Source organism: Tursiops truncatus, chromosome 16 (assembly GCF_011762595.2).
Source record: "Tursiops truncatus isolate mTurTru1 chromosome 16, mTurTru1.mat.Y, whole genome shotgun sequence".
NCBI classification, from domain to species: Eukaryota; Metazoa; Chordata; class Mammalia; order Artiodactyla; family Delphinidae; genus Tursiops; species Tursiops truncatus.
Window position 1 is genome coordinate 7,308,568 of NC_047049.1, and position 23,757 is coordinate 7,332,324.

General features: G+C 55.0%; 2 protein-coding genes across 3 annotated transcripts in view; both read left to right on the top strand.

Moving 5' to 3' along the window:
• The window catches only part of EEF1AKMT2 (EEF1A lysine methyltransferase 2), an 81,401-nt gene extending 57,729 nt beyond the window's left edge, over nucleotides 1–23,672 (top strand). Inside the window, exons 7-8 of one of the 2 annotated variants that reach the window (XM_033842451.2) lie at nucleotides 15,153–15,416; nucleotides 23,618–23,672. In XM_033842451.2, the coding sequence (XP_033698342.1) occupies nucleotides 15,153–15,231 (79 nt within the window). In that variant the 3' untranslated portion in view covers nucleotides 15,232–15,416; nucleotides 23,618–23,672. Of the gene's footprint in view, nucleotides 1–15,152; nucleotides 15,417–23,617 lie in introns of those variants that run through there. The other variant, XM_073793823.1, reaches the window with a different exon arrangement.
• Nucleotides 15,282–23,757, top strand: part of FAM53B (family with sequence similarity 53 member B) — a 77,820-nt gene continuing 69,344 nt past the window's right edge. Inside the window, exons 1-2 of the mRNA XM_033842444.2 lie at nucleotides 15,282–15,416; nucleotides 23,618–23,672. Of these exons, the coding sequence (XP_033698335.1) occupies nucleotides 15,339–15,416; nucleotides 23,618–23,672 (133 nt within the window). The 5' untranslated portion in view covers nucleotides 15,282–15,338. The remainder of the gene's footprint in view (nucleotides 15,417–23,617; nucleotides 23,673–23,757) is intronic.

A 23,757-nucleotide genomic window follows, 5' to 3' on the forward strand; every position in this document is an offset into this window, starting at 1 on the left:
CTCCCCCTTCCCAAGGGAGGACACAATTGCTGTATTGTCTGTCGGCATTCTGGGCTAGCGGTGTGGGTCAGCGCCGGGGCTGTTGGTGCACTGGGAGATGGAAATAACTGTCCTGCGGCTGTGTACCTTGATGCCGCCGTTTTGTGAAGGGGGGTGGTTTCTGATCCCCTGTGAGGATCCCCTGGGTCGCCTGGCTCCGTTCGGCTGAGTAAAGCACCCACTCGTGCCCCTTATGGCTCAGCTTGTTGGCCTGGTGCTCTCAACGGCACAAGGCAGAGCAGGACAGGTGTGGCGGGGCAGACCCCCAAGAGCTAGAGGGGAGCCGGGCGAGGTGGGGCCGGGCCAGGAGTGGGGAGGCTGGTGCCGCTGAGGCTGCCCTGGATGGCGGAGCCACCCCCGCCGGCCCAAGGCTTTGTGAGGGGCGCGGGCATCAGCCGGACACGTGCCCGGCTGGGCGGCGCGGGGCTGCTTCCACCCGAATCTGGGAAGGGGCCTCACCTCCTGGCTTCCCAGCTCCCTGGGGTGCTGGACGCGTCACTGATGGGCTTCCTCTGGGGAGCCCCTCGCTCTGTCTCCGGCTGTTGAACTCCTATCTGCCCGCAAAGTCCGACACTCATGCCACCTTCTCTAGGACCCCTCCCCAGACCTTTACCTCCCTGCTTGGGTCACAGCTCACTCCTGTCCCGTAGCCTGCATCCCCCCCGGCACTCGTCGTGCCTTGCGGTAAACCTGTTTGAACACTTGGTTTGTGTGAACTTGGTTGGTACACCTACCTGCCTTCTTGCCTCAGCCCCTGGTACAGCCAGCCCGGGGGGTGTTGGACTTGGGTTGGGGCTCTCGTACCATGAGGAAATGACGAGAGAAACAGCGCAGGGTGTGCACAGGATCTGCCTGTTGATTTAAAGTCCCTCAGAGAAGATGCCCTTCGTTCAGGAGCACAGCATCACGTGCACGTTTGACTTCTCCCGGATAATCTTGCCCCTCGACCCCATCGTGCTCACCGTGCAGGCCCCCCTCCTTCTCAGGAGACGCTGGCCTGTAGGGGTGCTGCCTCCCAGCAAGCCCTGAGGGCAGCCAGGTGCTTTCTCCTAAAGGCCGAACTTGGGAAACAAAACCATAGGGAACACCCTGGGCCGAGATTTTCCTGGGATTGGGAGTGCGAAGGGCCGGCCACCTGCCCGCCCGCCTGCCCAAGCAAGGAGCCTCTGATGAGTATTTGCAAGTTTCCAGGAGGTGAGCGGTATCAGACAGAGTGATTTTGTGCCAACCACAGGTTCTGCTTGTGCTCTGCTGCTGTGGAACCCAGACAGCTTTGAGCCCAGCCCCTCCGTGGACCAGGAGGTGTAATGCTTCGAATTAGTGTTAACAACACAATTTTGATAGCTGTAGGAAACCCCACAAGCAAGAGGTTTCAATAGCTTTTGGCATCAGGAAAGTTGAGAACTGACTTAATGTAGTGAATGTGTTCTTTGGTTCAGCAAACATTCCCTGAGAGCTGTTCTTTGTGCCAGGTCCTGGGACTCCGGGGACCGTGGTTGGGCTCGTGCCCTCCCGAAGGCTGCAGTCAATGGGGGAGACGGACACACTGCCAGTTCATTTCATGCTCCTTTGGTTCGTACTCTGCAGTTTGGGCGAGGCCTTCCTGGAGGAGGAGACACCTGAGCGGAGTCTAAAAGCTGAGAGTAGTTAGCTCAGCTGGAGGCTGAAGAGGCTGAGAGGGGAGCAGGGGGAAGCAGGGAGCAAGTTCTAGCCAGAGGGCCCAGTGTGAGCGAAGGTCTGGACACGTGGAACAGTGTGGGGTGTTTGGGGAGCTATAAGCAGCTCTGTGTGTGAAAATTAGTCTTTAAGAATAGGCAGTATATGCGCTTGTTACAAACTCAGCTGTGAAAAGTAACTCTCCCCCCATCCCTGTCCCTCATATATACCTCTGCTTCTGTCTCTGGAAGAACTCCTGTCGCCTTTTTCTTTGTTCTCCCAGAGAAATTCCATTGATGCGCAAGTATGTATATATATATATATACAATTTTGATTTTTAAAAATTTAGATATTTTTTGCATAGGTCGTACCTTCAAAATTCAAAATGTACAAAATGGTATTCCTTGAAGAGTCTCCTCTCCCCTTTGTTCTCAGCAACCCACTTCCTCTCCCTGAAGACTCTTGATATTAAGTTTCTTCTGTATTATTGTTACATTTATTTAGTTTTACCCAAATAGGAGCTTACTGTGTCCACTGTGTGTCTTTGCTCTTTCACTTAGCGCTCGACTGGAAGATGGTTTCCTGTTGGCGCCTATCAGGCCTTTTGAAAAGCTGCATTTTGTCCTTTGCGTGGATGTCGGGACATTTGTTTATCCTGTCCTTACTGTTAGGCAGTTAAGTTGCTTTCTGTCCTATCTGTGCTGAAGGCGCATATTTTTTTTTGCACCCAAGCAGGCTTATCTGTAGGGCAGGTTAACTTGGCATCTGAGGGTCCTGAGGTTCAGGAGGAGAGCCGCCAGGATGGCAGTAGAATGGCACAGAGACATTGGCCCAGTTTATATTTTGCTTCCTCGCTCTAGAAGTTGCCCTGTTCCTCTTTGTGGAAGGCAAGTGACTTTTGAATTGGGTTCTGCTGAGAATTTGGGGGAGAAACTGTTTCATTCTGGTGCTGCCTCCCATCACTGACCCCTCTAAGAAAGCGGACCCACCGTGGGCTCGTGAAACACCACTCACCTAGGGGTGTGGTCAACATTGCTCGGAGGGACTGCTCCTTGGGCACCTGTGCCAGACTCTGACCCTCCTACCACTCACAGCGGCCAGGCAAGGCCAGACCAGGGGCCTGCAGAGCAGCTTTGCCAGCCCTGTCTGCTGGGGCCTGGTGGACGTGGATGCCACTTCCAGGCACTTGCCAGGCTTTGTGCTTCGTGAACATCATGGCTCTAGCAAATGTTTTGTCGATTTATTCATAATTGATGTATCAATTCATAAAAGAATCTGCCCGGGAAGAACACCCACCACGGACTGGGAGGAGGAGATCCTAGCATGGCTTTGCACCCACCCCGTCAAGGTTGCGATGCTCTTTTTTTTTTTTTTTTTTTTTTTTTGCGGTACGTGGGCCTCTGGACGCGCAGGCTCAGAGGCCATGGCTCACGGGCCCAGCTACTCCGCGGCATGTGGGATCTTCCCGGACCAATGCCGACCGCATCGGCAGGCGGACTCTCAACCACTGCGCCACCAGGGAAGCCCTGCGGTGCTCATTTTTGAACCGTAGAAGGCCCTGTTATGATATCGTGTAATTTGTCTTTTAAAATGTACTCTGCCTCTTAGTGCATTTTATTTTACTTTTCATTTCACTCATGCATCAGTTAATAATTTTTACTTCCTTGGGCAGAGGGCCTGTGACTTACATATGCTTTTGTGCACAACTCCTGTCCTATCAGGCTTTTCAGGGAGGACAGCCTGCTGTTAACTATTCACCTAGCACACCTGAAACTTGGTTTTGGTGTCTAAATGCGTGGCCCTGACCAGTACCTGTTACATTTCATCCATTCTCATCTTGTCCCCTTATTCAGTCTGACAGCTTTTTTTTTTTTAACTTGATTATCGTTATTGTTAACTCTGAGAACGTTGATGATTTATGCCCGCCTCCCCTGGGCTTACTCCTGGTCAAGGAGGCTGGTGTTACCTGTGTCAGCTGTAGCCTTCCTGCTCTCGCACGTTTGGTAACTCCTCCAGATGAGGCTCCTTCCGGGTGAGGCTCCTTCCAGGCGAGGCGAAGGCCAGCTCGCTGGTGGGTGTGGGAGGTGCTCCGAGGCCTAGCTGTAGAGTTTTGCTGCTGACTTAGTGAAATGAGCTTCCTGAGGGCAGGACAAGCTGGCACCAAAACTCGGTTCGATGGCTCCCCTAGAGGACGATGAGAATAACACGACAGTTACAGCGGCCGCGGGCACATTTGCTGCTTTTTCAGGTACTTTGGGATATGTTGTGGACAAACAGTGGAGTGAACCTCTGTTTCTTCCGGGGCCTGGGCCATTTCTGATGACGATGATCTGCTCACCTCTGGAAGGTAAAACTCTCTGAGGGTGTTTTGAGTCTCACTTAGAGCTGTCAAGATTAGCACCCCCCCCACCCCACCAAGGCTCTGGAAGAGTTCAGCAGGGCTTGAATCTGGTTGGCCATATCGTTTCCTCTTTAACCCCCTCGAGGTCTTTGCTCTGAGCCCGGGAGGCCGGGGTTGTCATATCCAGGATGCTTAGAGGAAGTGGAGATGGGTTTGCAAATGAGGCGCCCCTCCCTTCTCCTGCCCGCACACTCTGCCAGAAGGTGAAGCAGGAGCTCAAGACCCACACGCAGCTGCTCCCAGGCTCCTTCTGTTCGGTCCCTGAACAGTGCTAAGTGATTCAGAGCCGAATCTCTGGGCTTTGCTTTGAATTAGGACCTCAGGGCAGCCCTTCTTACAGGAGCCTCTTTCTCCTCCTGAAGAGTCAACAGTCTGGTGCTGTTGAGGTCCTTCTGCAGGCAGATGGCCGTTGTTACACATAGAATGGCTCCCTCGCCACCATGCTGCAGCTGATGTCAGAGTCATCTTAGTAGAGTTTGTCCCGCCCTTCAGAAGCCCCCTGGGAGGCACCAGAGAGATGGCTTTGGGAATTTGACTGAGAGGTGCCCCGGAGCTCACGGATACCTGTCGTTATGACGGACCTGTCTGGCAGTCTCTCTGAAGAGTTTTGTTTTGGCAGATGACAGCGTTCTTGACTGTGCGGTGCAGCTGGCCGTGTGGGGGGCAGGGGAGAAGGCGGAAGCCTCAGTGTAGATTGGTTAGCCCGGCTGATTAATTTCTATACCAGACCCTGTAAAATCGGTCGGATCAGGAGGGTGAAGTCCTGGTCTGCGAGGTGAGATCAGGGTGTGACCTCCAAGTGGGTGGCAGATGGGAAACCTGGTTCTCGTGTCCCTCACAGTTCTTACAGAGCTCCTGGTCCCCTCCTGCGTCACCGCCCGTGTTTCAGTGTGATGCTTGTGTCACCGTGTGAAGCCACCAGCCCCCAGGTCCCTGAGATGAAGAGAGGCTGCCTCCCAGCTGTGTCCCCGGTGCCAGCTGCTGGGAGGCTCCATTTGCTCTGTGCAGCGGCCCGGGGCTTCTGTGAGGGCAGTGCTGGTGTGTGGCCGGGCAGGAACGGGGACGCTCCCCCTGCCCGAGGGGCTCCTGGGACCACACTGGCATGAAGCGTGCGTGCAGCCTGGGTGAGGGTAGGTCATCCCGCAGGAGGGAGAGAACGTTGCTGTCTCTGGGCCCTAAAGTCCATAAACATTTTGCAAAGGAAGCGGCTGTTTTTGTAGCAGGAGGTAGGAGATGAAGGTGTGAAAACCGGTAAGTGACTAACTTCCTCGCCTTCCAAGAAACTCCTTATTCTGAATGTTGTTAATGTCACTGAAAGACACCAAGGTACCCTGGTGTGCTTAAGGACTGAGTTTGGAGAATGCACCTGTGCAAGCCTCCCCACTCGTGCCTGTAGGTACGTAAGAGAGGGGGGCAACCCCACCTCCCGGTTACCTGCCCTGAAGGAATATGAAGGTGGCTTCCCACTCTCCACTTGGCCATATGGAAGGCCACGGCTGAGGCTCATGATGGCGGCCAGTGAGAGTTTGGCCTTTGCTGTTGTCCGGTCTCCTGCGACCTTGAACACTGGAGGTCAGGTCTGGGCAGGACCGGGAAGGCCAGCTGACACACGGCCACCAGAGCAGTGGCTGCAGGACGGGCATCATTGGCCCTTCCCACCCTCTCGCGGCTCACGCAGCCCCTTCCGTGACTGAGTCTCCTGCTCCCTCGGGTTCCCGTTCGCATGTCACAGGTGAGGAAACTGAGGCTCATAGAGGCAGCGTGACCTGGCTGAGCCACACAGCTGATGCATGGCTGCACGTCGATGCTCACTTGGCAGAAACAGAGCCCGTCTGAGCCGGTCTTCCATTCGTCAGGTGAGGGGTCTGAGGCCAGACAGGGGAAGTGACTTGGCAAACGGGCCAGAGCTGCTCGGTGGCAGAGGCAGGGCCAGAACCCATGTGTCCCAAGTCCTGCTGTCTTCACACAGGCCACACTGCCTCTTGTTTGGGCTTCTCTATTTTTGTTCTTTAATTTTTTTTTAACCCCTCATCTCTTTTGGTTTCAAATCATGGTTTGATTAAATTCACTGTACTTGTAAATAGGTCTGACTGAAGAAGGGGTCATGGTCGTCTTAGGCCATAAGTGGCTTAACATTTCAGTAGATTATCTCTGGGGCCCCTGCTGTGTCTCACCGTCCCCTGTTCTCTCCCCTCCTCTCCCTCATCCTGGTCTGGAGGACAAGGCGGTGTCTAGTCTGTGCTCCCTCAGTAAGTACTGGTTCTTCTCCCCCCCACCCCTCATTTCCCTCCTTTTGAGTTTGCTCTGCAGATCCTAGTCCATAGGACGCTCTTCTCTTGTAGGGTTTGGCAGGTTTAAAGGACTTGAATGGTAGCGAGAACTGCAGGGCCGCATATAGGAAACTTGCCTGTCAGTTAGTTCTCATTGATGAATGAGCTCTTGACACGTCATGCATGCAGTTGGCTTGAGTTTCAAGAAGCAACACAGGCTGCCTCGTTCCCATGTTCACATTTGTTTTGGCTCTGGGTCTCAACACTTTCATGTCCCTGAATAATGTTCTTCCTCCCCCTCCTCTTGAAATTGTTATTTGCTTAAAAACACAGCAAATCCCTACAACACTGGGAGAGTGACTGTGTAAAGTCCCAGAGAACAGACTCCCAGTTTGGTTCAACAGCTCATTTACTGTTTTATTTTGTTTCCCCTCCATTAAGACAGTCTCATAAGGGAGCCTGGGCCACTTTCCAGCCAGGTAATGCGACTGCTAGTCCTTTCCTGAGTGTGGGCCTTCGGTGGCCTTTGATTACCTGAAGGTCTAGTCCAGGGAATGTATATTCACCCCAGTCACTGAAGAAAACACCTCCAAGGACACACCTTACTCTGGGGCGAGGAATCAGGGGTGGGGTAAGCATGCTGTCTCTAAGGACGGCAGATGCTTTATTCTTGCAGCAAGAAAGTGTTGCACAGCCCCCCCTGAGAGTCTGATGCAGCCGCATGTCAGCTGTGTGGTTTAGCCAGGTTGCACTGCCTCTCTGAGCCCAGTTTCCTCACGTGTCACGTGCAGACAGGAACCAGGGTGAACATGAGACTCAATAATGGACTTGATTGTCCAGCAGCTACATCTCCCAGCGAGGTGCTCAGAGGAGTCCCAAGCATGTTCCGTTCCCCTGCCCAGCCACCCGTGCTGTAGCTGTGAAGACGTGGTCTGTGTTAGCTAGTTCGCACGTGCTGAGTAAGGGCCTGCTCTCTGCTCGAACTGTGCTCACCGAAGGACTCACCTCAGTACCCCTGGCTCCTCTTCAGGTGCCCCACTCTGCAGACCTTTCCTTCCTGAACTTCCCACTCGCGGGGGCAGAACAAGGCTTACTTTTTACAGATCACAAAGCTCAGCAAAGTTCTGTTACTCGCCCAGGGTGCCACAGCTCATCCAGGATTGAGCTGGAGGGGAAGTGTGACTTCCGGGCCTCGAGTTCAGTGCTCGTCCCCAGGTGTGCTGTTGATTCAGGTTCCTGCTGTGACAGGCTCTGTGCTGAGACCAGAGGAGGCCTGAGGCAGGGCCACACCCAGACAACATGTGTGGAGGGCGGGCTTCCCGTGAACACCCTGGAAATGGGCTTGGGGAGAAGGACGGGAGTTGGGGGGGAGCTCTGGGGGAGGGGCAGCAGAGCCCCAGGGAGAGGGGGGCCTATGGACACAGATCCCGGCTGATGTAGTGAGGAGCCAGAACCATCCCCCAGGCCTGGGGGCACCCTGGCTTTCCCGGAATGTACTTCACCTCCGCACGGCACCCGGCACGGCTGCCCCTCCATGTGGTTAGGGATGGGAATCAGTGCCTTTATGTTTCACCCCTACCCTCTCACTTCCCCACTCCCTGCCTCAGTGGAACGTCTAGTGCCGGTTCATCATTAAGTCCAGAAGGTTGAGGTGTGGCCTGGGGCACCACAGGAAGAGCTTATAGGGAAGAGGTGTCTTGCAAACCCAGCATCTGTGCTTCAGCTTTTGGTCAGTTTGAGAAATCAAATACTTACGGGATAATTAGGACACAGTTTACGGATCCTGGAGTAGAAGTCTTGGTGGTTCAAAGACTTTGGAATTCAGCAGATGTGGCTTGAGTCCTGTTTCACCCTTTACAACTGGATGACCTTGGGCCTGGACCTCAGCTTGTCCCTCTGTAAAACGGAATAACAGTAGTGCCCACTCGTAGGGCTCCTCTGAGGATACAGTAAGCCTGGGGCCTGGCACTGCTGCAGTGGCTGTTCTTATTTTATTCATGCACTGTTAAAAGGTAGACTCCGTGTCACCTGTTATTTCCACAGATACAGACCAGGAAGGTACTAGGAAAATGGTGAACAAAAATGTATTTTTTTCCTGGCTATTGCCTCTATTATGGAGTTTCCTTAAATCAGTAATGTTTGGTATGAAACATGTCCTTGGGGTTAAAGTATTGACTTAAGAGGTTTCATCTGTCTCTCTTTTTCTGTCGGTGTATTGCAGGCGGTGAAGGCATAGCTGTCTTTGATCAGTTATTTTTCAGGAGGACCTGAAGACTTGGGAACCTGGGCCGAGGGAATTAGTTTAAATGTTCCACTGCCGTCTGGGAAACACATTCTCCGGGCATGTTCTCTTATTGAAACTCCAGACTCTCTTTCCAATGTCAACTTGGTCTGGGAAAGTACGGGCTGTTGATAAAGTTCCTAGGCAGCTTTTAACTTGTATCCTTTAAACTCAGATGCCTTAGCAGCAAGCAGAAGGCATCCCCGGACAGATTTACTTCCCTGCTCTTGGCAGATGTGAGCCTTGACTGCGACCAGAGGATTCTTCTGCCTGCTCCACCCTTCCATGGGTTTGTCACAGGATCTGGCAGAAGGCAGCATGACCCTCTGAAAGATGCCCTTCCCCACATGTTCATAAATTTGCTTCTAGATCCTGCCCACAGATTGCTTTTGTCACACCAACAGCTGAAGTTACGAAAGTTTAAAAGTGCATGCAGCCTTCCCAAAGACCTTGTAGAATTGCTGTTTTTCTCCCATTTCCTTTGCTTCATGGGAGGGGGAAGTGGAAGCTCTGAAAGGAATGACTTGCTTGGGCCATCAGGAAAATCACTGTCAGCGGCCAAGGTTATGTTTAGGTTTTGCTCTGAGTCCTGTGTTGGGGTGGTGAGATATTCTTCTGCCATAAAACCAACTTGTACAAGTAGTAAACACAGGATAAGGATATTAAAAGAAGGAAACGTTTAATTGGGCGAGTTCCAGCGTGGTTAGTTTCTTTTCTTTAAAGGGTGGCTCTTCAAAATGCATGACAGAAACGTTTGGTAGACTCCTGTAATCTTCTGAAGAGTTATATAGACTCTCAGAGTTTGCAAAACTTTTTTGCATATATAAAGGCGTTCAGCGCGCACCGGGCAGGGTTCCCATTTGCCAGAAGCCGAGAGTCTCAACCACAGTGATATCAGACAGCTGGGTTCGAGGGTTGCAGACGCCCGAAGGCACATTGAAGACTGCAGAACAAAAGCAAGAAAGTTTCATGTTAGGAAGGACCCGTGTGAGAAAGTAAAGTTGCCCCCTGTCCCTGCGGTGTCCTGAGGAGACAGACCTGGATTCAGATCTCACCCTCACCCCCGCTAGCTGTAGGATCTTGGGCAAATGCTTGATTCATTTTCCTGGAGCCTTGGTCTTCTCATCTGGAAAATGGGAATACTGTTAATAGCAATGCCTGTTCACAGGAATTCGAGAGATGAAATGAGAGGAGCCCAGCCCATAGTTGGTCCTCAGGGAGGCGGGGGCTGGGAGTGCAGCTGGGAGGGGGCGGAGGGGGCTCTGGGGCCAGGGTGCCACGGGGCTGGGTTGAGGCCTCTCACTAACCGCGGGCAGTGTCGCTTGGTGCCCGCTGACCATCCGTGTGTACCCTGGGGAGTGGGCACCGGTGTCGGGGGCCTTCTCTGTGCTGCGCTCTTTTATACACATTTTCTTACCTGACTCTTCCAGCAGCCCCCAGAGCAAAGGTGTTCTCACTTTCATTTTAAAGATGAGGAAACTGAAGTTAAGGGGCTTGGGAGGTGAGGGGGAGGCTGCCCAGTCCCTTAGCACGCCTCCTTGCCTCACGCTGCATCGGATCCCCTACAGGCAGTGGCTGCCACGTGGCCTTCTTTAAAAGGAATTTTATGTGTATATGCAGTACAGTTCACTCTTTGGTGTTCACTTCTGTGAGTTTTGGCAAATGCATAGACGGAGTGGGCTTTTTAAATTTAAAATTTTGATGTAAGAAAAAAATTATTTTCTGTTTCACTTTGTATCTCTATGAGATGATGGATGTTCACTAAACTTATTGAGATCATCGTTTCATGATGTATGTGAGTCAGGTCGTGATGCTGCACGCCTGAAACTTACACAAGGCTGTATGTCCATCATATCTCAAAAAAACTGGAAGAAAAAAAATTTTTAACTTTTGAGATCATTGTAAATCCACGGGTAGTTGTAAGAAATCATAGAAATCCTGTGTACCATTTACTCAGTTTTCCCCAGCAGTAACATGTTGCAAAACTATAGTACAAGTCACAAGCAGGAAATTGACACCCATGCGATACAGTCGAGATACAGAGCATTTCCATCCCAAGGATCCCTGCCGGTGTCTTTTCATAACCACCCCCGGCTCCCTCACCCCCATCCCAAGCGCCCGTTCAGATGCCCAGCAACTACTAATCTAGTCTTCATTTCTGTAATTTTGTCATTTCAAGAATGTTATGTAAATGCAGTCATGCAGTAATTAGCCTTTGGGGACCGGGATTTTTCACTCAGCATGATTCCCTGGAGATTCGTCCAGGTAGATCTCAATAGTTCGTCCCTTTTTAGTTCTGAGGAGGGTTCCATGGGATTCTGTTCCACAATTTGTTTAGCTAGTCGCCCGTTGAAGGACATCTGGGTGGTTTTCTGGTTTTGGCTGTTGTGCATAAAGCTGTTATGAACAATCATGGGCAGGGTTTTGTGTGAACACAAGCTTGCATTTCTCCGGGATAGATGCCAAGGAGTGCACTTGCTGGGTTGCGAGGTAGTTGCTCGATGGGGCTTTGAAGGATGCATCTGGTATGGAGGGGCAGGTAGGGGTGGGGGCTTTGCTGCAGGTGGACACCAGTGGGAAGCACAGCCCGGGAGCTCACCCCTGATACCCTAGGTGAGTTGATTCATCTGTCTGTACACTGTTACTACTTACATCTGTTGTGTATTGATATATAAAGCGCCCGGTACACAGTAGGTGCTCAGTAGATAGAAGCTGTTCTTAACATGGGTTAAGAGAAGACTCACCAGGCCAGAGCAGGATCTGTGCCCCAGAGGTGATCTCAGGAGGCCTTTCCCTTGCCCCCTGTGGGCCCTGGGGCACCTCCTTTTTACCTTGGGCAGAGCTGTGCACCCAGTCGTCCCTCAAAGGCCGAGTTCCTGGCTTCTCCCTGAGAAGTAACTGGCCCCGTCCTCAGACTGGGCTCCGAGTCTCTGGACGGGCACTGGCATTCCCCAGTGAGCTTGGCCAGGCCCATGCCATGGATCAAAGGAATCCCAGGGAATTCCAGATTGTGCCAGGCTCTGATGGTCTGGATTTGCCTCACAGGGTCTGAGAATGTGCCCGGATCATTTCAGATGTTGCTACGATTTAGCCGGATTCCAGAAACGTGTGGAGCTCTTGCTGTAGTCAAGGCACCGACCTGGGTGCTGCAAAGGGTTCAAAAAAAATCATTCTCTTTCAGCAGATCAACCCAGCCAACTCCAGCTCCTTTGGGAGCATCCTATGGCCGCATGATAAAGTCTGGCACTCGGAGCCTTTGGTCTGGGGTGACTCTGTCTGTCCCTTGTCCTGCTGCTGCCCCCTCTCCACGTGCCCTGTGTGCCTGCCAGTAGTGTGCTCACTGCCCCCCGCCTGCCCCCGCCTGTACAGGCCAGGCTGCCATCCTACGCTCACGCTTCCCCCTTCCCAGGTGCCTCTTCCCTTCCTGTTGAAATCTTGCCTGTTTTCTTTTTGATCAGAAAGGCGTTATATGCACTGGATGAAATCCTCAAATAGCACGTGTCCGTGTGTAAGGCTATACACTCAAAGTGCCTTCTCCCACTCCAGGGCCTCATGGTTATGGGACCATGCTGTACTCCTCTTCTTGCTGTTTTCGTTTACAGTGTTGTCTTAGAGAGTGCTTCGTATCTGTACCATTAAAACTGCCTCATTAACACTGCAGTAGAGGTGACATGGTATTTGTTTACATAGCTACACTGTGATTTCTGTTACCAGTCACCTGCTGATGGCCGTCTGGGTTGTCCCCACTCCTGGGCTCTTCCAGGCAGTGCTGCATGTCATTGGTCCCTGTGCCAAGGGGTCTGTTTATGACTCAGCCCCAGGGACCCCCTCCTCCATCTGCCTTCCGTAGCTGTGGTACCTGTGTTCACAGTACTGTCTTTCCACAACTCCTGAAGACAGGGCTCGTGCAGGACCTTCCTCCTCCTTCCAGTGCCTGCCGTGTTTACTGACTGCCCAGTTTCCAGGAGCATATGGTGCTCTGGTATTCACCAGTCATGCTGCCTCTGTGCGACCTGGCCTTTTGTAGGGGCTCCAGTGGGAGCAAAGCTGCGAGAGCTGGGACACCTGCACCGCTTCCTCCATCCAGCTTCGTGCTTGGTACACAGCGGCTGCATCGGATGGGCTAACGTGTTTCCGTGGCGATAAGACTTCTACAGCATCGTTCTGACTGGCCGCCTACTGTTTCACCAGAGGCATGGGCCATAATACAGCCAGTTCCCCCCCGACTTTTTTTTAAAATTTATTTATTTTTATTTTTGGCTACGTTGGGTCTTCGTTGCTGCACGCGGGCTTTCTCTAGTTGTTGCGAGCGGGGGCTACTCTTCGTTGTGGTGTGCGGGTTTCTCATTGCGGTGGCTTCTTGTTGCAGAGCACAGACTCTAGGCGCGTAAGCTTCAGTAGTTGTGGCTCGTGGGCTCTAGAGTGCAGGCTTAGTTGTAGCACACGGGCTTAGTTGCTCCGTGGCACGTGGGATCTTCCTGGACCAGGGCTCAAACCCTTGTCCCCTGCATTGGCAGGCGGATTTGTAACCAGTCTGCCACCCAGGAAGCCCAGCTAGTCTCCTCTTGATGGAATTTAGCTTTGAAAAGTTTTGATGGAATTTCCCTTTTAAAAAAATTTGAGAGGACAGATGCTTGGGTGTCCATTGCTGAGAAAAGATCGGGACTCACAGGCTCCCCCATGAAACTAGTGGCAGTAGCTACTTGTTTATTGAGTTCTTCAAATGAGCTAGGGCTTCTCACCGAGCAAGCCAAGCTCTCTTTTCTTATGATACAGAGTCATCTTCTGAGGCAGGCACTGTTGTCCCTATTGTATGGAAAGGCAAACCAAGGCTCAGAGAGTAAGTAACTTGGCAAAGGTCACTCAGACGATACATTTCAACAGCTGGGATTCCAGCTCAGGTGTGCTTGGCTCAGGACCTGAGCTTGTAACCAGCGAACCCTCCTGCCTTGTTAGGGAAGAAGAGAATGGGGAGGGTGGGTCACCCCTGGGCCTGGGGTGATGGCTGGCGGCTCCAGAACTGAATCGAGGTTGCACCTAGAGAGAAGACGGCCTCCATCAGGCCTCGTCTCCGTCTCTTGAAGGGAGAGTCCACAGCACCACTCCGGGCACTCCCCTGCTCACGTGGCCCGCCCTGCTCCCACGCCAAGCGTCCAGGGGGCTGGCTGGCATCCCTGGCTCGGCTTTCTGGCCAGACTCGGAGGAGTGATCTGAAATTCTTTGCTGGGGCAGATCATACTTGGTCAGAACGTTTCACTTCTAGATTGATGTGGCTTTGGAACTCTGCATCAGGTCTCCCAGTGTGACCTGGGAGCCTGGAGACTCCACCGGCCCTCCCTCCTGAACAGTCAGTCCTTTGAAAATGTATTGATTTCCCTCCTTCCCTTCCCTGCTTTTGCACTTTGGATGAACCTTGTTTTCGAAGAACAGTAGAAGGTAATTTTCCTGTGCTCGCCAGCTGGCCCGTAATTGAGCAATTTCAGTAACACCCACTGTAAAGTCTAATCGAAGTAAACAGGAAAATATGATTTACAATCTGGACGGCAAGTAAATACCAGGGTGCAATTAATTTTTACACAGAGCAGCAGATTCTAAAACATTTTCCTGCACTGACCAGTTTGATTTTAATTACAGATTAGGAGCTGTTGTTATCGTTACTTTTTACTTTTTGATGGAACCTGATGATCTTCAGGTTCCTCGGACCTCTGTGACTTCCTCTGAAGGTGTAACCACAGAGGGTGGGTTGGAAATAGGATCAGAGAACTTAATTTGTAAGGAGCGATTTTCCCAACCTGGACTGCAGGCTGCACTCTTTGGGCTTTTGCTTGGTGAGAGATAAGGGTGGGTCGGGGAGATGCTCCGGGCTGTGTAGAACGATGATGAGAGAGGGTCCCATCACTGCTGGGAGCTCAGAGGGGTGAGTGCAGGCCGGGACTTGGTTTGGCTCATTCTGAGGAAGGGGACGGAGACGCCCCGTGTTGCAAATGTGTCATTTCGGAATCGTGGTGCTTCCAAGGATGGGAAGTATGTGCCTTTAAATGGACCCTCCTAGTTCTTCCAGTGGTTTCCTTCAGACCTGGGCGGAGAACAGGAGCCACCTTGCCGGCTGCAGGGTCGGCCCGTGTCTGACCTCAGCCGACCTTGGGCTGTCTGTAGGGCTAGCTCAGTGTGGGAGGTCACACGGCTTGAGTGCACTTCGGGGACAGCAGTCTGTGAGCAGCCCAGACCCCGAGATCTGTCTTAAAGGTGCCACAAGGCTGAGCTGGGTCACTGTTGTGCCCACCAGGTGTTGGCTTTAGGGACACCCTAAGGCTGGCCTGGGGGTGGGTGAGGACTCCGGGAAGGCCATTCCGGCCTTCGTGGCCCCCGCCAGGTTACCTCTCCTGCAGCGGAGAGGCGGTTCTATTCCCCAGCAGGGTCCCAGCGTGCAGGGGAGGGCGCGGCTCTCTCGGGGCCCTGGTCTGCGCCAGTCCTGAATCCCTCTGCGTTTCTTTTATCTTTCCAGGGAGTTGACCACACTTGTCCGTTTCCTGGAAGAGCCCCACCCTGCGGGTGAGCAGCCGATGGGGAGCTGTTTCTGCTGACATCGTCATCCGGGGGGTGCCCAGGAGGTCGCCTCTGCCCAAGTCTGCCCACCCGAAGATGGCTCGTGCCCACCCTGGGCTGGCGCCCAGTGCCTGAGGTCCTTACCATGGTGATGATCCTGAGTCAAAGCCTCGACAAGCAGGGAGCTGACCCCGTAGCGTGCAGGACCTTCATCCCTGAGCTGGTAAGGACCTGGTGGCCTGGCTTCTCTGGTGACCCTTTTGAGGCCCGATATCCAGGTGGGGCTGTGGACTGAGGAAGAGGCCTTAGCAGATGTGCCCAGAGGGCCCGCGAGCAGAGCTCTGGGAGCCGTGGCAGGAGGGGCAGTGGAGCAGAGTCACCCAGAGCCCGGCTTCGCCCTCACAAGAAGGAAGTAGCCAGCCCAGATCTGAGTCCTCTGGCGAGCGGGGAGGGCAGGCCAGCACCCTGGTAAATAATACCAAGCGTGCTTCTGCCGCCCCTGCCGGGCTGAGCCCCACATTCCTTCTGGTCTCCACCCGGTCAGGGAGGTAGTTTCCAGAAGGCGGGGTGGTCAGTGAGAGCGAGAGCTGCCGCCTCAGCAATGTCCAGAGTGGGGGGCGGTGGAGAAAGAAGGCGCGGCCTGGCGGCCAAGGTGGTGGGCCTGGTGGCGGCCACCCCCCGCAAGGGTTGTCCTCGGACCAAGTGGCCCGGTGAGCCTGGCCAGAGAGGCAGACAGCCGGCCTTCTTAGGCCGCGAACAAAATGGGCTCCTCACCCTCCTTCTATAGCCCTAATTCCTCGGAAGTGGGTGGGCTGCTCCCCTGCAGGGGGAGCTGAAAGCAGTCCCGCTCGGGCATAAACACTCTTGTGGGGGGTTTTGCACGTGGGTACGTCCCAGGGATTCTGCTGCTTCTGTGGTCAGGGATGGGGGCACTGTCCGGGGTCATGTCACCCAGCGCCCCTCCTGACGCCCTTCACAGCCCCTCGTGAGACCCCACGCTAGCACCTAGTGGGCTTTCTCCCCCAATCTTACCCCACCACCCAGGTCGAGAGCAGGCAGGTGGGTCTTAGGTCCTCATAAGAGCTTGTGAAAGCCACCAAGACCTGTGTCCACTCCTCAGGCCTTCACGGAAGCACCTTGGGCTGAAGGAATTCCGTAAGACAAGTAGGGTCTCTGCCCATCACTCCTTCCTTTCCAACTTGTGTTGAATATATATCTGTCAGTAGATTCCCTCTCATCATCCCCACTGCTGCTGCTCTGGTCCTTCCTGCATACTCTCTCATCTGGATTCTTTTGGGAACTGGCCCCCGCTCTGGCTCCTGTAGCCTGTTTGCATTACCCAGCAGCCAGAGGGAATGCAAGTCAGACCGTCCCACCTCTGCTCAGAGCCTTCCACAGGCTTCCCGTCTCAGGCTGAGCAAACACCAGACTCCTGCTGGGATGTATGAGGTCCGGTGTACTCTGGCCCCCGTGACCGCTGTGCTCTCTCTCCGCTGCTCTCCGCCACTGACTCTGTTCAAGCCACGCCGGCCTCCCTGCTCTACATGCCTCAGGGCTTGTGCACTTCTTCCCTGGCCTGGAACGCTCCCCGTTAGCAGGACTCTCTCCCTCCCTCCTTTTCTTTGGCCACTTGGCCTAAAATCTAATTCCACTACCTCCCCTACCTCCTTACCCCCATGTACTGCCTGTCCCCGTTTCCCTGTCCTTTTCTTTCCAAGGCGCTTAACCACTTTTCTAACATCTTGATCTCGTTCACTGAATGACTCCTGCCCCAGAGTGTGAGCTTCACAAGGCAAAGGACCTTTGTCACTCTCGCTCCTTGCCGAACACCCAGTGCCTGACCCTGGGACCTAGTGCGTGGCAGGTGTTCAGGGGATATTTTGGAGCGAGCGAATGCGGGTCCCTGTAGCGCAGCTTCTCAGCTCGTCATCGTTCAGTCCCTTCTCTGCTGCTCAAGTTCACGGCTGAGGGGGTGCAGGTATGAGTTGCTCTGTTTTCTGTGGTTGGTGGGTGTTTTCCCGCTGAAATTAAAGCACTCGTGTAGAGTAGCTCTGACCAAAAAGCAACGGCTCTCAGGGTGAGGGCCTCCTGGAGGGCCCAAGGGAGGCCCCCTCTGGCTCCAGCTGTGCTGTTTGCCTCAGTTGCCGCCGCTGAACTTGGTTCCATCTGGGGGTGGGCCTGCCTGGGCTTGGCCGTGGAGCTGGGTCCAGGGCCCGTGGGCCCGTGGTCAGCTGAGCCAGTCTTCAAAGAGACAGGGCCTGAGCCCTCGCCAGGAGGAGTGCGGCCTCCCAGCCCCAGCCAGGGAAGGAAAACTCATCTTCTCAGAAAAAAAAAAGGAGAGAAAGCCAAGGGAAGCAAATGGCCATTGAAGGGGGCTCAGTGGCTTCACAGGTCGGGGTCTGGCCTTTCTTCCCACACCCCTCTCCTTCTTGGAAAGTCATCGCCTTCTGTGTTCCTTCTCTTCTTGCCTCCCCTGGACTCCCGGATGGGCAGCCCAGCTATGGGCAGCAGCCACCTTCGGAGAGCGGCCTTCTCCTGTGTCAGTTGGTGGGTGCATCACAGGTTGTCAGCCCGTTACAGGTCTGGCCTGGTTCTGCTCTCACGGTGCAGGTGGAAGCACGATGAAGGCAAGCAGGAGGATGGGAGCGTAGTCTGTGTGGGGCCTGCGGAGTTGCCGTCACCCCTGCCTCTCCTGGAGCCTCCCCCAACCTGCTGAGGGGTGGGGACTCGTCCATCTCTACCTGCTATACAGGCAGGAAACAGCCCAGGGGACGGAGGGCCCAGGTCACACAGCTGGCGAGCAGGGTGCCAGGACGCAGGCTTCAAGTCCAGGCCCTGTTCACCCACCAAGGCCCTCACGCCCGCCCCTACCCGGCTCCTGAGGCTGTGGTCCTGGAATCCACTAGGCCTTGGGGAGAGGCACGGCTGTAAACAACCAAAGAAAGACCCTAAATAAGACCAGCCTAGTGATGACATCCACAGAATGTAAGATAAACTGATTAGAATTTGCTCTGAACAGCCAGCAAGTTTGAGAGGAAGATGGGGGTTTTGCTTCAGCTTCCTAACCGGGTAACATCATCCTCATGTAAATACCATCAAGATAATAACAGGAAAGATGGAAAAGCTTTTCTCTTTTGTTTTCTAATCAGACTAAGACGATAACAGAAGTTGGGGGTTCAGATTAAAAAAGAAATCATGAATCACCACAGGCCGCTTTGGAATTAGGGAAGTGAGAGGCCCCGCAGTGAGGACAGAGCCTAAAACTGCAGGTGAAGGTCCCCTGGGGGCTTGGAAACACTTGGGAGAGGAGAGGCTTGGGCCCCCCTGGGCCCTGGCCGCCCCTCCCTGCCTGCTGAAGGTCCCCGTCATGGTTCTCTTGTTCTCCTTTCCCTAAAAGCTAAATGCTGGTGACAACGTGACTGCCCCTACTCCCGAGAGAGGTGGGCAGACAGAAAGGGGACTGGCAAGCACTCAGTATGCCTTCCCCTGGGGGGACGGGGGTGGGGTGGGGGAGTGCAGTGACTCGGTTCCCCTTTCCCCCACTCTGAGCCGCCGCCTTCCTTTCCCCTGTGAGCAGCTCTTCCTCTGAGTGTGCTAACATTAGCTGCTGCCGCTGGAAGGCCGCCCGGACATCTGACCTCGGGGCTGCGTTCCCCCAGCTCTGTCCCGCCCGCCCACGCTCCGGCCAAGGGCCTGTTCTCCCTCCTCCCTGGCCAGGCCCAGCCTCCTCTCCCAGGCGAGCCTTCCAGCCTCTCTCAAGTCTGGAGACCAGCGGGAGCTGGGGTGCACTGCTCCCGGGAGGGCGGGGGGCGGAGGCCGGAGCGAAGCTCCAGGCCGCCTCACTTTGCTCAGCCTCAAGGTATTTCCGGCCACAACAGACACCCGTTTTGGGAGCAGGTCCTTCCTTCCACGCTTGTCAGATTAGGACGCCGAGGCTAAGTGACATTGCCCAGCAGAAGAGTTCAGTGACTACGTCCGGCCTGGCACCCAGCTGCCCGGGCACCCAGGGTCTTCATCTTCCCGCGCACCCGGAGTCGGCACTGGGCCCGACGGCCCCGGCCAGGGTCCCTGGCCGGAATCCAGAAGCTCACAGAGCCCGAGGCAGTTCCCGGCCCCTCCCCCCACCCCCGCATCCCGGGCGAGCAGGGGCACCAGGGCCCGCCCTGCCGTGGCTAACCCTGCAGCCTGGGGAGCCGGGCTGCCTGCCCTGTCTCCATCGGCGCCTTCGAGGGCCTCCACCTAAGGGCGCCTCTCCCTCCTCAGCTTCTCTTCCTCCTCGGGCCTGGCTCTGCCTCCTGCGTCCTACTGCCAAGGTCTCACCCTGTTCCCTTCCAGGGGCTGGGGTGCCCCACTTGTTCCCCTCAAGTGCGTGAGCGTGGGCCTGTTCTGCGTGGCCCTGTGGTTCCCTGTAGCGCCGCATCAGGAGAAGGAAAAGTGATGTGATTGCTTTAGTCAGTAGTCTACAGAAGAAAGTTATGAAGAAGCATGATTATGGCCAGAGATGAGCTCGGCTGTTTTCTGTCTGAGCTAGTTCCTCATTAAATAATGACCTGAACTGTGTCTTTATTTAAGTCAGGGTTTCTTGCGTTACTTAGTCAGACAGATGGCCCCTGGAGCCTCAATTTGATTTCCAGCTTTTGCCTTTCCTATGGAAGATCTGATTCCAAAACGTTCTCTGGTGATCCAAGGAGTCTCCCAGACACCAAGCTCTGCCCTGGGGGAGGCTCAGGAACAGAGGCTCTGGAGTAGGAGAAATACCCCGGGGAGCCGTGCTTATTGTTCTGTTGCCCTGCAGACCCCAGCCAGGGCTTGGACGTGCACTTGTGTGCGAATGCTGAGTGTCTTGTGAAACCTCAGATGGTGAGAGTTTCCCCTGAGGCCTGTTGGCCTCACCACATCGTCCATGTAGTGATTGGCTCATCCTTCCCACTGGGAGTGCAGAGGGCTCAAAGGGTCAGGGAGGCTGGCTGCAGAATGGCACAAACCAGTGGGAATAGAGCAGCCCTGGACAACTTGGTGCCCAGTGGGAACCTCGCCGTTGGGCCCAGGGAAACTGGCCAGCAGTCAGAGTGTGCCTGGGGCCTAACACCCTGGGAAGCTGTTGACTACGTGATGTTCTGGCCTGCCCACGGCCAGCCCGGCTCATGGACGGGACTCAGAAAGCCCCAGGGGGAAGTAGTTAGCTCATGACTATTTCAGGCCTTATGTTTGACCCTAAAATTGCTGCTGTCCTATCAGTCAGCATTTCTCCATAATTATTTTGATGGAATTTGTCTACACACACAGGCCAGTGTGAATTGAGCGTCATGAAGAGGATGAAGGAAAAGAAAGAGGAAAAAGCTGCATTTCAGGCGGGGTGGGAGGGTGGGGGGACTACACTGCACTATACATAGTTTGGCAGGTTTTCTTATGTCTTTTTAGTTAAGCAGGTTTAACTTGTAAATTATATTTCCTCCTGGCACTAGAAGCCTCTGCGCAAACATCACTGTGAGCAGTTGCATGGTGTTCCTTCAAGTAGCTGAGCCATGGCCCACTTCACCGTTAGCCTCGTGAAGTCCGGCGTGGAATTGGCCAGGGTTCCTCAGTTGTAAGCAACTGAGACTGTCTCCCGCTGACTTACACCAGAAGAGAATTCCCTGGAGCGATTGAGAGAAGTATGGGAGAGGAGTTGGTGAATGAAGCCCCAGAAAGCCCCAGCTTTCGGCCAGGATGGGGGGGAGGCCGCCAGGGAGGCCACGTGACGGGAACCAGCCACAGAGCGAAAACCCTGAGGCGGCAGCGAGCTGGGCCGGTCCCGAGCTGCGTGAGTGAGGCCGGGATGGACGGAGGTTTGGCTCTGGTGGGCTGCGGAGAGGGGGGGCGCAGCCGGGTTTCATCCCGGTTGCCGTGGGGAGTGGTTGGAGGGTTGTGAGCAGAGCAGCCACGTGGCCTGGTCCCCGTGGGTCTGTGTGGAGGATGGAGGATGGAGGACGGGCCGGGGCGCAGGGTGGGGACCAGGTCGGGGGTTCGTTTGGTCCCTCGGCGGAGTCTCGAGCCGGGTGGCGTGGGGCATGAGAAGCAGTCGTTCCGAGCGTGTGTTCTCCAGCCTGGCGAGCGCGTCTGCGGCAAACACGGATAGGTCCTCGCTAAGTGAATGAATGAGTGAGTGAGTGAGGGCGGGGGAGCCCTGCGCGCTGGCCCGGTGGCTCCCGTCCCTGGCCACAGACCCTCCCAGCATCTCTGGCGCCCACTCACCGGCCCCCATTCCTGGGAGGGCTCCCAGCTGCCCCTCTGTCTAGAGCATGGCAGCTTGCGGGGGAGGAGGGGCCGGTGAGCAGTGCCCCCCTGACTGTCAGCAGTCAGTTTGCTTCCCGCCGTGTCTGTAAACCCAGGCCTTCCTCGGTGGCCCCAGTGCAGCGACACGCGGCCCCTGTGCCTCGCGCCCTCCTGCTTGCCCTGGCCCGGTCCTGGTTTGGGCGTCTGTGGGCTCCCAGCCTGGGTGGCTGCCCTCGCCACCAGGCGCGGCGGTGGGGTGGGGAGGGGCGGGGTCTGTGCTTCCCGGAGGGTGTCTACTTTGTGCTGGGGCTCCTGCAGCATCGGGGCCGCTTCCCTCGAACAGCCAAGCCTGTGGCACCAGCCAGGCCCAGTTTCTCTCTCTCCGAACCTTCTCTGGGCCGTGGGGCCTGTCTGGCTTCCGCAGGTGGCGCTGCCCGGAGGCAGAGCTCTGAGTGTCTGTCACCTGCTCTCCCTTCAGTGACGTTGGTGTGAGCTGGGAGGGAGGCAGAGGCAGCCGTCTGTAACTTTTTCCAGATATTTCCCCGGGAGGACTCCAGGAGGGGGACCTATCCTGAACACATAAGGTTGTTTTAAACCCAAGAAGGGGGACTGGAGGAGGGCGGCCTTGCCCGCCTTCCCCCCCGGCCCGTTAAGTTCCTTCTGGTCCTTTAGAAGCAGCTCTGTTTGCCCCCCCGGATGCCAGCCCTGACCTCCAGCACCCCAGCACCCACGGCCTGACCCATCTCCCTCCAGTCCCACTCTCTGTAGCTCAGGGGTTTGTGTGACTGTGGCATCTGTGACGTGTGAGCTTCCGTAGGGCTGAGGCGGGCGTCCTTCACCTCCGTGTTCCAGACTGGCCAGGACGGACCCTTGATAACCTGATGGATGAACACATTGCTGACCAAGGGCAAAGGTCCCTGACTCGGGCAGCTGAGGACAGGGGTGGGGCAGCTGCTGCCAGACAGTGGCTACCGTCTTATCTGGGTGGGCTGGGTGTTCCTGGTCAGCACCCCGTCCTCCTTCCAGGCCTGAAAGAGCCAGGGCCTGGCTCTCTGCCCACTTCTTGGACTGGTAGCCTTGCGCGTCCCTGTCACTTGGGGCTCCTCTCAGAAGCTAGAGCCCTCTGTGACCGCTGACCCCTCTGGAGCCGAGAGCTTCTTTCACCATCGCACGCTCAACCCCAGCACAGCCTGCACGTAACAAATTACCGGTACATATTTGCTGAATGAGTGGAGGAAGGAAGGAAGGCAGGAATGAGTGAGACCCTTCTTCCCGGGGCCCCGACGGGCATAGATGGTGTCCTCCTCATCAGAGGTCAGAACAGGCCTCTTGACCTGGGCCTCGGCCAGCACAAGGAGCCCCTGGAATGGTCCACGCTCGGGTTACTGTGGAGCCGTGGAGCAGGTGCCTGGGCTTGGGGCTCTTCTAGGCCTCACTGGCTTTTCACCCAACGATCATAGTGTTCGGCTGAGGCTAGGTGTGGGGTTAGAGAGCAGATGCGCAGTGTTCATGGTAGACAGGGACACCACTGTGGAAACGCGGTGCCGAGGAGTCCAAAGCAGTAGCTGTGTGTTGAGGCCAAACATAACCTTTGAGTTTCTGTTTCAGTTCGTCAGGATGCCTCGGGGGGCCTCCTGGCTGCCCAGCAGCCTGCAGAGCCAGGGCCACACTCCTGAGCTTTACCCGTTGCTTCTTCACAGAGACGGAAGAGGTGTTCTCCTTGTGTCTCGAAGGGAGGGCTCTGGAGGTGGCCCTTCACTCAAGGTTCTTCCTGTCACCATGGACAGGAAGAGGTCCCCTGTCCTCCTAGCCTGGGTTGTGGGGAGGCCTGTCTCCAGCTCAGCTGGGTGAACCGTTCACATCACAGCTCCTTCTGCACCCTCCTCCGTATCACTGACATGGAAAAATCCCCTAGTGTCAGAAGTCACGGGTCTCTCTTGTGTGTTTTTAAAGCCCATTAACTTGATGGACTCCATAACTCACCGAAGGCTCCGGACAGAGAGCCCAGACCTAATTACAGGCAGATGTCTCTTTTAATACTTTTTTTTCTCCTTTCCCTAATCTGACGTTACCCCTTTAATTGTGACTTTAGCAAGGGATCAGTGCAGGGTCATGTGCAAACGTGCTTCTTATGACTTGAAGAGTGATAGCTTTTCTGGTTGTTTTCAGCACACGCCAAAGAAGATGAGTCAAGGACCGACACTTTTCTCTTGTGGAATTATGGGTGAGTAACCAAGGTGGCTGTGAACGGTCAGTCCTTCTCTAGCCCTTCCACCAGGGCCTGAGTGCTCCAGGTGAGATGCTAAAAG